General features: G+C 64.0%; 1 protein-coding gene across 2 annotated transcripts; it reads right to left on the bottom strand.

Annotated features, from left to right (window-relative positions):
• Positions 1-660: 660 nt before the first annotated feature.
• On the bottom strand, positions 661-9,671 carry ANKRD13D (ankyrin repeat domain 13D). 2 transcript variants are annotated; one of them, XM_054390371.1, is made up of 15 exons: positions 9,582-9,671; positions 8,400-8,535; positions 8,167-8,291; positions 7,355-7,400; positions 6,442-6,585; positions 5,698-5,887; positions 4,369-4,435; positions 4,214-4,295; positions 3,769-3,830; positions 3,538-3,668; positions 3,039-3,196; positions 2,867-2,968; positions 1,888-2,078; positions 1,709-1,782; positions 661-1,392 (listed from the first exon to the last, which is right to left on the bottom strand). In XM_054390371.1, exons 1-15 carry the CDS (start codon positions 9,669-9,671, stop codon positions 1,116-1,118), a joined length of 1,875 nt encoding a protein of 624 aa, XP_054246346.1. In that variant the 3' UTR covers positions 661-1,115. The 2 variants fall into 2 exon arrangements, with proteins under 2 accessions (XP_054246346.1, XP_054246348.1); XM_054390373.1 differs by lacking the exon at positions 9,582-9,671 and having other exon boundaries at positions 661-1,353; positions 1,888-2,051; positions 2,798-2,968; positions 8,400-8,443.
• Positions 9,672-10,913: the final 1,242 nt, after the last annotated feature.

The raw sequence follows: 10,913 nt of genomic DNA, 5'->3' as shown, positions 1-10,913 counted from the left end.
ATCCCATGTCAGAACAGCCCCCCAGCACTCCCGCTCCAAGCCCTTTGTCACCCCATTGTCCCCAGCCAAGCACCCTCTCCCTGGGCAGGGAGGGGTCCCCAAGAATAAATGAAGCCCCCCCACCAGGCACAATTGTCACACAGCCATGTGTGTGTGTATATATATATATATATATATATATGTATATGTTATGTACATACATTTGGGGACCCCCCCCCTGGACCCCCACACTGTGGGACAAGGCCTGGGTGGGTCCCTGCCCAGCCCCACACTGGGGTGTCTTTAAAGGACTCCCCCCCCCGCCCGGGTCCATCCTGTCCTTTGTGGGATCAACACTGAAGAAAACTGGGGGGGCCCTGGGTGGGGGGGTGGAAGTACCACACAGCCCCCCCAGATCAAGGTCCCTGGGCTGAGGTTGGAGCCTGGTGGGAGAAGATCCCTTGATTGGGGGGGGGTCCCCTGGGAGAGAAGGATCCCTGGATCAATGTCCCCAGCAACATCAGGGAGGGGACCTGGCATGGGGGTGACACCCTGGCACCCACTGGTCCCCAGGCATGACTGTGCCCAAGGTGGGATGCCCTGGTGTGGGGCTGTGCCCACACTGGGCTGTCACCGGGGAAAGGTCATGCCAGGTCGTCCCTGGAAAGGTGGGGTGTCCTTGGCCCCACGTGGGGAGTCCCCCCGTGGGATGTCCCTGTCTCCATGTGGAGTGTCCCTGCTTGAGACATCCTTGTCCTCATGTGGAGTGTCCCCACGTGGGACACGCCTGTCCCGAGGGAGTGTCCTCACACAAGACATTCATTCCCGTCCTCCTGTGGGGTGTCCCCTCCTGAGAAGTCCTTGTTTTTGCGGGGGGTGTCCCCACGTGGGATGTCTCCATCTCCATGTGAGGTGTCCCCACCCCGGATGTCCCTGTTCTCGCGTGGAGTGTCTTCACCTGGGGCATCCTTTCCCCTGTGTGGAGTGTCCCCAGGTGAGATTTCTCCACCTCTACACGAGCTGTCCCCCACACGGGACATGCCTGTCCTCGTGTGGACTGTGCCCATGCGGGACACCTCCACCTCCACAGGGGATGTCCCCACACAGGACATCCCTGTCCCTGCGTGTCCCCACCGCTACTTCTCGGTGAGGGACAGCCGCAGGATGCGCTGCAGCTCCTCATCCTCCTCCCTGCGGCGCCGCTCCCGTTCCTCCTGCTCCCGCTCCGAGAGGGCCATGGCCAAGCGCAGCTGCTCCGCGAAGCTGCCGTAGCCAGGGGGTGCTGGGGGGGTGCCCGTGCCCGTGCCAGTGTCAGTTTCAGTGCTACCACCACCACCCGCCCCAGAGGGGGTCCCAGCCTCGGTGGGGTCAGCGCTGGGGCCGGCCTGCAGCAGCATGCTCTCCTGCAGGGCCCTGTGGGGGACATCCCACTTTCAGACACGCCCCAGACCTCCCCCTTGTAGACACCCTCCAGACCCCCCATTTGAGACACCCCCAGACCCCTCCCCCCCCGCTTTAGACACACCTCGGGCTCCCCTTTTACACACCCCCAGGCCCCTCCCCTTTTAGCCACACCCGGGCCCCCCCTTTTTGTCCAACCTCAGACCCCTCCCCCTTTTAACCACACCCCAGACCCCTCCCTTTTAACCACCCCCGGGCCCCTCCCCTTTAGGCCGCTCCTCCCCAGCCCCTCATTGGCCAATCGCTAGCCGGGGGGGCGGGGCCTCACCGCTCCAGCTGCTCCTCATAGGGCGGCGGCTCCATGCCCGGGCGGGTGTTGGTCAGAGCCTCCCAAATGGTCACCTGCGGGGAGGGGCGGGGCTGAGGGGCGGGGTTTGTGCCCTTAGGGGCGTGGCTAAGGCGCAGGAAGGCGTGGCCTGGCCAAGCAGGGGTGGGGAGTGGCCGTACCTGGTCGGTCTCGGTGCCGGCGTCCAGCAGGCTCTGCTGGATGGCGAACTGAAGGAGGTCATCGTCCTCATCCCGCAGCGGCTCGCTGCGCCCCGCGCCCAGCACCGTGTACCCAGCTGGCACCTCGAACACCCCTGCTTCCACCTCGCATGGGAACGGCCAGCCTGCCGCCCCGCCCGGGGAACAGGGCACTCTCAGCATCACATGGCATCCCACTGCACCCAATAGCATCCCCATAGTATCCCCATGGCACCCCATGGCATCCCCATAATATCCTGACGGCACCCCATGGGGTCCCTATAGTGTCCCCATGGCACCCCATGGCATACCCATAGTATCCCCATGGCACCCCATGGCATCCCCATAATATCCGATGGCACCCCATGGGGTCCCTATAGTATCCCCATGGCACCCCATGGCATTCCCATAGTATCCCCATGGCACCCCATGGCACCCCATGGTGTCTCCTCAGCATCCCATGGCCTCCCCACAGCACCCCATGATATTCCATAGTACCCCTTGGCATCCCACAGTAGCCTGCAGCGTCCCATGGCACCCATGGTACACTGTGGAATCCCACAGCACCCTGTGCCTACAAGAACCCTGCAGTGTCCCATGGCACCTTACAGCACCCTGTGGCACCCCACAAAACCCCATAGCACCTCACGGTACCCTGCACCCATGGCACCCCACATCCATGTGTGCCCTGTGCTCCCGAGCACCCCACAGCACCTTACATCCTCATCCCATGGCCAGGCCACCCTGTGCCCACAGAGAACCATCCCCAACCCTGGCACCTCCCCAAAATCACCATACCCAGTGACCTCCCCCCACTTGCCAGCACCCCACATCCTGAGATGACCACCACCTCCCAGAGAGCCCCAACCACAGGGCACCCCAGCAGCCTCACCTCTGGGTCCAGCAGGTTGGGAGCCAGTGGGCTGGGTGCCAGTGGGGTTGGTGCCAGCGGGGTGGGTGCCAGGGGGCTGGGCACAGACCCGCACGGAGCCCAGAGGCTGGTCGCAGCCGCAGAGGTTGCTGAAGGTGATTCGGGCGTTGAGGACGTGGAAGAGAGGGATCTCTGTGGGGGCACAGGGGTCAGCGGTGCCACCCTGGTGCAGGCACCCTGACCCACCCGGCCCCACCCTTACCGATCTTGACAGGGAAGCCGGGGGGCAGCTTGAGGGTGATGAAGTCGCGGAGCTTGGCAAAGTGGGCATTAGAGATGGCCATGAGGTCAATGATGGGCGTCACCTGCTCTGCCAGGGACAGGGGGTGCTGCTCGCACAGCCACAGCGTCGCCTTGAACCTGCGTGGGCACCCATGTGGGCACGGCTGCCCCACAGCGCCTGCCCTGGCACCCCAGCACTGCCCCGTGGGTCCTGGCACCTACTGCTGTGTCCCATGGGGCCACATTAACATCCCCATAGGTCCTGTCACCCAGTGCCACATCCCCTGGGACCATGTCACCACCCCCAAAGGACCTCACACCCTGGTGCCACCTCTCTGGCACCTCATCACCACGCCCATGGATCCTGCCACACCAGGGGCTGTGCCACCACCCCGGCGCCACTCCATCACCCCCATCAGCTCCCTGCCATGCTGGTGGCACAGCCCTGGCCCTGTGTCACCCAGGGGTGGTGACCTCACCTCTGCACCTTGCTGGACATCTCGATGGGGCGCCCGATGTTGCGAGTCTCCAGGTCGAAGTGGGGGTCAAAATACTCCTCAGGGGTGATGGCAGTGGGGTTGGTGGGGCTGGCAGCCTGCGGCACGGGCACCTGCGGTGACACTGGCACCCTCAGCCCCATCCCCGGGGTCCCCCAGTGGTGGGGTGGTGTCCCCCAACCCTCCAGGGGACCCCCTGGCCCGGCCACTCACCCCGTTGTGGGTGCCATGCTGCTGCGCAATGCCCAGGAAGGAGTGGAAGGGGGTCTTGGAGCCTGGATGGGGAGAGAGGTGGGGTGGGCATGGGCAGGGTCATCATGGCACCCCATGGCTGCCTGGGGTGCCACGGGTCACACCCTGAATAGTGACACACACCTGATAGGTGACACCCAGCACCCACAGTGTCCCACAGCTGATGGGTGACAACCCACATATTGTCCCACACCTGATGGGTGACACCCAGCACCCACAGTGTCCCCCAGCTGATGGGTGACACCAGCCATGGTGCCCCACACCTGCCATGCCACACCCAGCATGGCACTCAACACCTGACACAGGTCCCTCCAGGAAAGGGCCTTGCACTAGGGGGTGGGCCTTGCACTAGGGGGTGGGCCTTGCACCAGGAGGGGTCTCCCTGGTTGGCCAGTGGGGCTGTCACCTTTGCAGCGTGACTTGTCCTGGTCAGAGAGGTGCTCGGTCCTGGTCTTGGTGACCAGCTCCACGTTGCTGGCACTGTAGACCTGCCGGGGGACAGCATCAGCCCTGCTGGGCACTGGGGGGGTTCCCTCTGTCCCCCCCCATGGCTGTGCTCACCTTGGCCTCGTAGCCACTGACCACCTCCATCTTCTCCGAGCGCCAGCCCCAGATCCCAGACTTGTTCCTGGTGGGGAGGGAATGGTGTCAGGTGCCCAGGGAGGGGCTCCTTGCATGGTGCTTGTTCCCTTGCACAAGTGGTTCCTTCCCTTCCCAAGGTTCTTCCTCTGGAGCCCTTCCACTGACCTGCCCCACTTGGTCCTGAGTCCTCCTCAACTGGTCACCCAGCCAGAGCCCACCACAGGATTGTATGGATCATGGAATCATGGAATGGGTTGGGTTGCAAGAGACCTTCAAGATGATGGAGGCCAACCCTTAACCCAGCACTGCCAGGGCACCATCAACCCATGGCCCTCAGCACCACAGCTCCACAGCTCAGAAACCCCTCCAGGGATGGGGACTCTACCACTGCCCTGGCAGCCTGAGACAGGCCTTGACAACCTTCAGGAGCAAGAAATTGTTCCTCATGTCCAACCTAAACCTCCCCTGGGGCAATCTGGGGCTGTTACTTCGTGTCTTGTCTGACCCAGACCTGGCTCCAGCCTCCTTGCAAGGAGTTGCAGAGACCCAGAAGGTCTCCCCTCAGCCTCCTTTTCTCCAGGCTCAACACCCCCAGCTCCCTCAGCTGCTCCTCACCAGCCCTGTTCTCCAAATCCTTCCCCAGCTTTGTTGTCCTTCTCTGGCCCTGCTCCAGCTCCTCAATGTCCTTCTTGGAGTGAGGCTCCCACAACTGACCCCAGGATTCCAGCTGTGACCTCAGCAGTGCCCAGTCCAGGGGGCCAATCCCTGCCCTGCTCCTGCTGGCCACACTCTTGCTGATCCAGGCCAGGATTCTGGTGGCCTTCTTGGCCACCTGGGCACCCCCTGGCTCATCTCCAGCTGCTGTCACCAACCCCCCAGGTCCTTTTCCATCGGACAGTTTTCAGCCACTCTGCCTCTGGAAGCCTGAAGCCTTGCACAGGGTTGTTGTGACCCAAGTGCAAGATCTGGCACTTGGTCTTGTTGGCCTTGTTGAACTTCATACCATTGGCCTCACCTAAGATCAGGATCAACCAGTCCAAATTCCTGTGCAGAACCTCCCTACCCTCCAGCAGATAACACTGCCACCCAGCTTGGTGTCATCTGCAGACTGACTGAGGGTGCCTCAGTGCCTGGACTCAAGGAGGGCTTTGCCAACCAAAATGACTCCATGGTGCTGGGTCTCCCCACCACAGTCACTGATGGAGATGTCGAATAGACCTGGCCCCAGGTGCTGAGCCCTGGAGAACACCACTGGTGACCAGGCAGCACCAGCTCAGCCCCCAGCAGCCTGCTGGAGTGGCAGCCCACCTCTCGAAGGCGATGTTCCTGGTGTCCAGGTGTGTGGAGACGATGGGGGAGGTCAGCCGTCCGGCCACGTGCTCCTCCGAGGGCTGCATGGCTGCCAGCAGCAGGTCAGGCTCGTGGAGGGCCAGGGCCAGCGTCTCTGTGTAGACCACCTGCTTGTCGTGGTCCACCTCCATCACCACTGCCCCTTCATCTGTGTGTGGGGACAGGTGTCAGCACCCCCTGTGCCACCACCCTGGCACCCACAGCTGCCCCAAGATACCCTGTGGCACCCTGACACCTCCAAAGCTTGAGGGTCACTACATCTTTGGGAGGATCTGTGGGGTCCTGATGGGAAAATGGAGCTCTTTGCATGGACCTTGTGGCACGCCGATATCCCCTGAGTCCAGAGGCCACCTCATCTCTGGGGCCTTTGGGAAGTCTTGATGGGGAACTGGGGGTCCCTGCAGAGACCATGTGGCACCCCAACATCCCTGAGCCCAGAGGTCATCTCATCTCAGGGGTATCTGGGGACCTTGGGAGATCCTGGTGGGAAACTGGGGGTCCCTGGTACGTGTGGGGGCTGAGGTGGTCCCCAGTGCTGCTGGAAGGTGGAACTGGGGGGGTCCAAGGGGTTCCTGTTTGGGATCTGGTGGCACTTAGGGAGGAGTACTTCTAGCTCATGGGATTTGGGGTGGCCCCAAGGTCACCGCAGGGCCCCTGAGGGTCTCTGTGGTGCCAGGGTGTCCCCTGGGTGCTGGAGCTCACCTTCCCCCTTGAAGATGTAGCTGCGGCGGCCGCGCTGCCAGGTCATGTGCTCGAAGCCCAGCAGGGTGGTGTCGACCCGCAGGCTCTCGCCTCGCTTCCAGACGCGGTACACATCGCTGGGGCACACCTTGGAGACCAGCGGCACTGCGGGCACCCGCGGGCTGTCAGCAGGGCACCCCAGCCCAGCGCCGAACCCAGAGCCCCCACCCAGTCCTGCACCCACTGCCGAAGCCAGCTCCCCACCCAGCCCCGCATCCAACCCCAAACCCAGTGCCCACACCCAGTGCCCACACCCAGCCCCGCACCCAGTGCCCACACCCAGTGCCCACACCCAGCCCCACATCCAGCCCCGCACCCAGTGCTGAATCCAGCCCTACACCCAGTGCCCACACCCAGCCCCGCACCCAGTGCCCACACCCAGTGCCCACACCCAGCCCCGCATCCAGCCCCGCACCCAGTGCCCACACCCAGCCCCGCATCCAGTGCCCACACCCAGCCCCGCATCCAGCCCCGCACCCAGTGCCCACATCCAGCCCTACACCCAGTGCCCACACCCAGTGCCCACACCCAGCCCCGCATCCAGTGCCCACACCCAGCCCCACACCCAATGCCCACACCCAGCCCCACACCCAGTGCCCACATCCAGCCCCACATCCAGCCCCACACCCAGCCCCGCATCCAGCCCCACACCCAGTGCCCACATCCAGCCCCATATGCAGTGCTCACATCCAGCCCCACACCCAGCCCCACACCCAGTGCCCACACCCAGCCCCGCATCCAGCCCCACACCCAGTGCCCACATCCAGCCCCACATGCAGTGCCCACATCCAGCCCCGCATCCAGCCCCACACCCAGTGCCCACATCCAGCCCCACATGCAGTGCCCACACCCAGCCCCGTGGTGCCCTGCTCACCCCAGCTGGTGAACTCCCACTTCATCTCCACATAGAAATCGGATGCCTGGAAGAGATGAAGGGAGTCATGGAGCAGATGGTGGGGCCAGAGGAGTCAGGGGGTCCCTGATGGGATGACAGGGGAGGGCTGGGGGCAGGGAGGGGAGTTTCTGCTGGGGTTACTGGGTGGGAATCAGGGTGACCTGGGAGAGTGGCCTGGCAGGGAAGGTGGACCCTTGGGAAAGAGTGGGGATATAAAGGAGGTGATTGTGGAGAAGGGGTCATGGAGTAGATGGGGTTATGGAGGAGATGGGGGTCATGAGGAGGTGGGAGTCATGAGGAGGTGGGAGTCATGGAGAAGATGGATGGGAGTCATGGAGGAGATGGATGGGAGTCATGGAGGAGATGGAGCTCATGGAGGGATGGGAGTTGTGAAAGGGATGGAAGTCATAGAAGGGATGGCAGTCATGGAGGAGATAGGAGTCATGGAGGGGATGGGAGTCATGGAAGGGATGGGAGTCATGGAGGGGATGGGAGTCATGGAGGGGATGGGAGTCATGAGGAGGTGGGAGTTGTGAGGAGGTGGGAGTCATGAGGAGGTGGGAGTCATGGAGGAGATGGATGGGAGTCATGAAGGAGATGGAGTTCATGGAGGAGATGGAGCTCATGGAGGGGATGGAAGTCATGGAGGGGATGGAAGTCATGGAGGGGATGGCCTTCCTAGGAGGACTTGGGTTGTGCAGAGGTTCCCCTGTGTCCTGGTGGGACCCCAGTGCTAGGTGTGAGGGTGGCTGCCCGCTCCCCCCACCCTACGCCCCAGGGCAGGGCCGTACCCGCCGCAGCTTGCTGAGCAGCTCGGGGATGCCAGCCAGCCGCCGCGTCGCCCGCTGGTAGTCGCGGTACTGCAGCACCAGTTGCACCATCTCGGGGTCCCCGGTGCTCACTGCCTCCTGCAGCACTGGGGTGCAGGACACGCTCACCGTCACCAACCCCACCTTGGACGGTGACATCAGCCTCCCTCCCACCCACCCAGCAAGGCACCCGTGCCCCCCGTGCCCGCCGGTACCTGTCCAGCCATTGGCATTCTCCCGGCCCACGTTGGCGTTGTGCCTCAGCAGTACCCGCACTGACTCCAGGTGGCCCAGGGACACGGCCAGCTCCAGCGGGGTCCTCCCACGGGGGTCCGTCAGCTCCACGTCGTGCTGTGACAATGGGCACGGCTACTGTCACTGGCCTGGGGTGGCCCTGGCATCCTGCACCACTCCGGTGCCCCTCGGTTTGGCACCTTGGCGATGGTCCCTAGCTTTCTGGCGGTGTCCAGAGCCCACCTTGTGCTCCCAAGTGCTGCCAGCTGGCCTCTACCTCCAGTGCTCCCAGTCCCCTCATAGGCCCTGTCCCAATGCCATCAATTCACCCAGTGCTCCCAGTGCCTTCAGTTTCCAGTCCTCTCTTCTCCCAGTGCCCCAATGCCTGAGACCCCCAGTCCCCCTCTGCTTCCAGTGCTCCCAGTCTCCCACTTGGCCTCCATCTCCAGTGCTCCCAGTCCCTTATTAGGCTTGTATCCCTGTCTCAGTACCACCAGTCTGCCCACTGCTCCCAGTGCCCTCTTCTCCCAGTGCCCCACTACCCCAAAGCCCCCAGTCTCCCTCTACCTCCAGGGCTCCTATCCCAGTGCCCACAGTATCCCAGCACCAGTGCCCCAGTTGCTTCCAGCACCCTGGTGCTACCTTCCTGTAGTATCCCAGTCCCCCAAGTGCTCCCAGTCTCTGGTGACTCCAGTTTCCTCCAGTGCTTCCAGTGCCTCCCAGTTCCCAGTGCTTCTAGTCTTCCCTGGTGCCCCCAGTGCTCCCAGTTCCTTATGCCCCTAGTCTCCTCTAGTGCTCTCAGTCTCCCCAACACCGCCCCCCCTTTTCTCCCAGTCTCCCCCAGTCCTCCCAGTGCCTTCGGTGCTCCCAGTCCCTCTGCTCCCAGCACACCCTAGCACTCCCAGTGCTCCTATTCCCCTCCAGTACCTCCCATTGCTGCCAGTTTCCCCCAGTCCTCCCCAGTGCCCGCACTCCCCCACTCCTCCCAGTCCCCCATCCCCACTCCCTCTTTTTCCCACCCCATTCCCCAATATCTCAGTCCCCCCACCCCTTTCCCTCTCCCCTCCCTGCTCGGTGCCGGTTCCCTGTTCCCCGTTCCCCGTTCCCCGTTCCCAGTTCCCAGTTGCCGGTTGCCGGTTGCCGGTCGCCGGTGCCGGTCGCACCGTGCCGGAGCGCAGGGCGCTGTCCAGCGCCTGGTGCCGGTTGTGCCAGACGAGCCGGTGCAGCGGGAAGGTGTCTGCGGGCCGGGCCATCCCCACACCATGTCCCCGGGGCCGCAGTGGGCACCGGGCCGGACGGGCCGCAGCTGCCGGGGCCTGCCCGCAATGGCTGCGAGAGGGGGCGGCGGCGGCGGCGGCGGAGTCGTAGCGCGGCGGCGCGGGGCGGGGCCGGCACCGGGCACCGGCACCGAGGCGGGGGGGCACTGGGTACAGCCAGCCGGAACTAGCACCGGCACGGGTTACTGGGCATCGGCAGCCGGAACTGGCACCGACACCAAGGCGGGGACACGTGGTATCGGCAGCTGGAACTGGCACCGGCACTGGATACGGCGTACCGGCAGCCGGAACTGGCACAGGGCGCTGGCAGCCGGAACCGACACTGGGGAGGGACACCGGGTACCGGCAGGCGGAACTGGCACCGGCACTGGGTGTTGGAACTGGCACAGGCACTGGGTACCAGCTGCCAGAACTGACATCGGCAAGGGGGGCACCGGTACTAGGTACCGGGTACCTGCAGCAGGAACTGACGCTGGTATCGGGAGAGGGGAGCACCGGGCAGCATCACCCGGAACTAACACTGACACCGGGGAAGGGGGAGGTGGGGGGAGGGGGGGCGACGACATCGACACCGGGCACGGCGCGGGAGAGGGTACCTAGTACCAGAATTGGCACCGGTACCAGACATGGCAAGGGGGCTGCAGCGGGCACTATTGCCCAGAACTGACACTGAGACTGGGCACAGCTGTAGAACTGCCGCGGGCACCGGGAGGGGCATCAGTTACGGAGAGGGGGGACATTGTCAGCCACCGGCACTCGGCACAGTGTCACGGGGCACCGGGCACCGGCAGCCGGAACTGACATAAGCACTGGTGACAGTCAGGGAGGGCACTGCGCACCACGCACTGGCATCTGGACCGTGGCACTGCTGGGCACCAGGGATCAGCACCCATAACCAGCACCGGGCACAGCGTGGGGAGGAGGGGGATGATGGAGCACTGGCACCTAGAATCAGCACTAGGCACAGTGGCAGGGCCAGCGGGCATGACAGGCACCAGGCATACTGCAGGGGACACCAGGGCACCGGGGTACCAACCCCGGGAACCATTACCAGGCATGGTGGAGTGCCAAGCACCAGAGACCCCATCCCACAGGACACCCTCACCTCCAAGGTGCCAGGGTGGGGAACAGGTTGGCAGCCCCTCAGAGGTAACAGGGAGCTGGGCATGGTGGCCCTAAGGCAGGGACAGGGCCACCTCTGCCACCCCAGTGATGCAG

The sequence above is a fragment of the Indicator indicator genome, chromosome 21 (assembly GCF_027791375.1).
Source record: "Indicator indicator isolate 239-I01 chromosome 21, UM_Iind_1.1, whole genome shotgun sequence".
NCBI classification, from domain to species: domain Eukaryota; kingdom Metazoa; phylum Chordata; class Aves; order Piciformes; family Indicatoridae; genus Indicator; species Indicator indicator.
The sequence above is the reverse complement of the archived record's forward strand: the minus strand, read 5'-3'. Positions and strand labels throughout refer to the sequence as shown.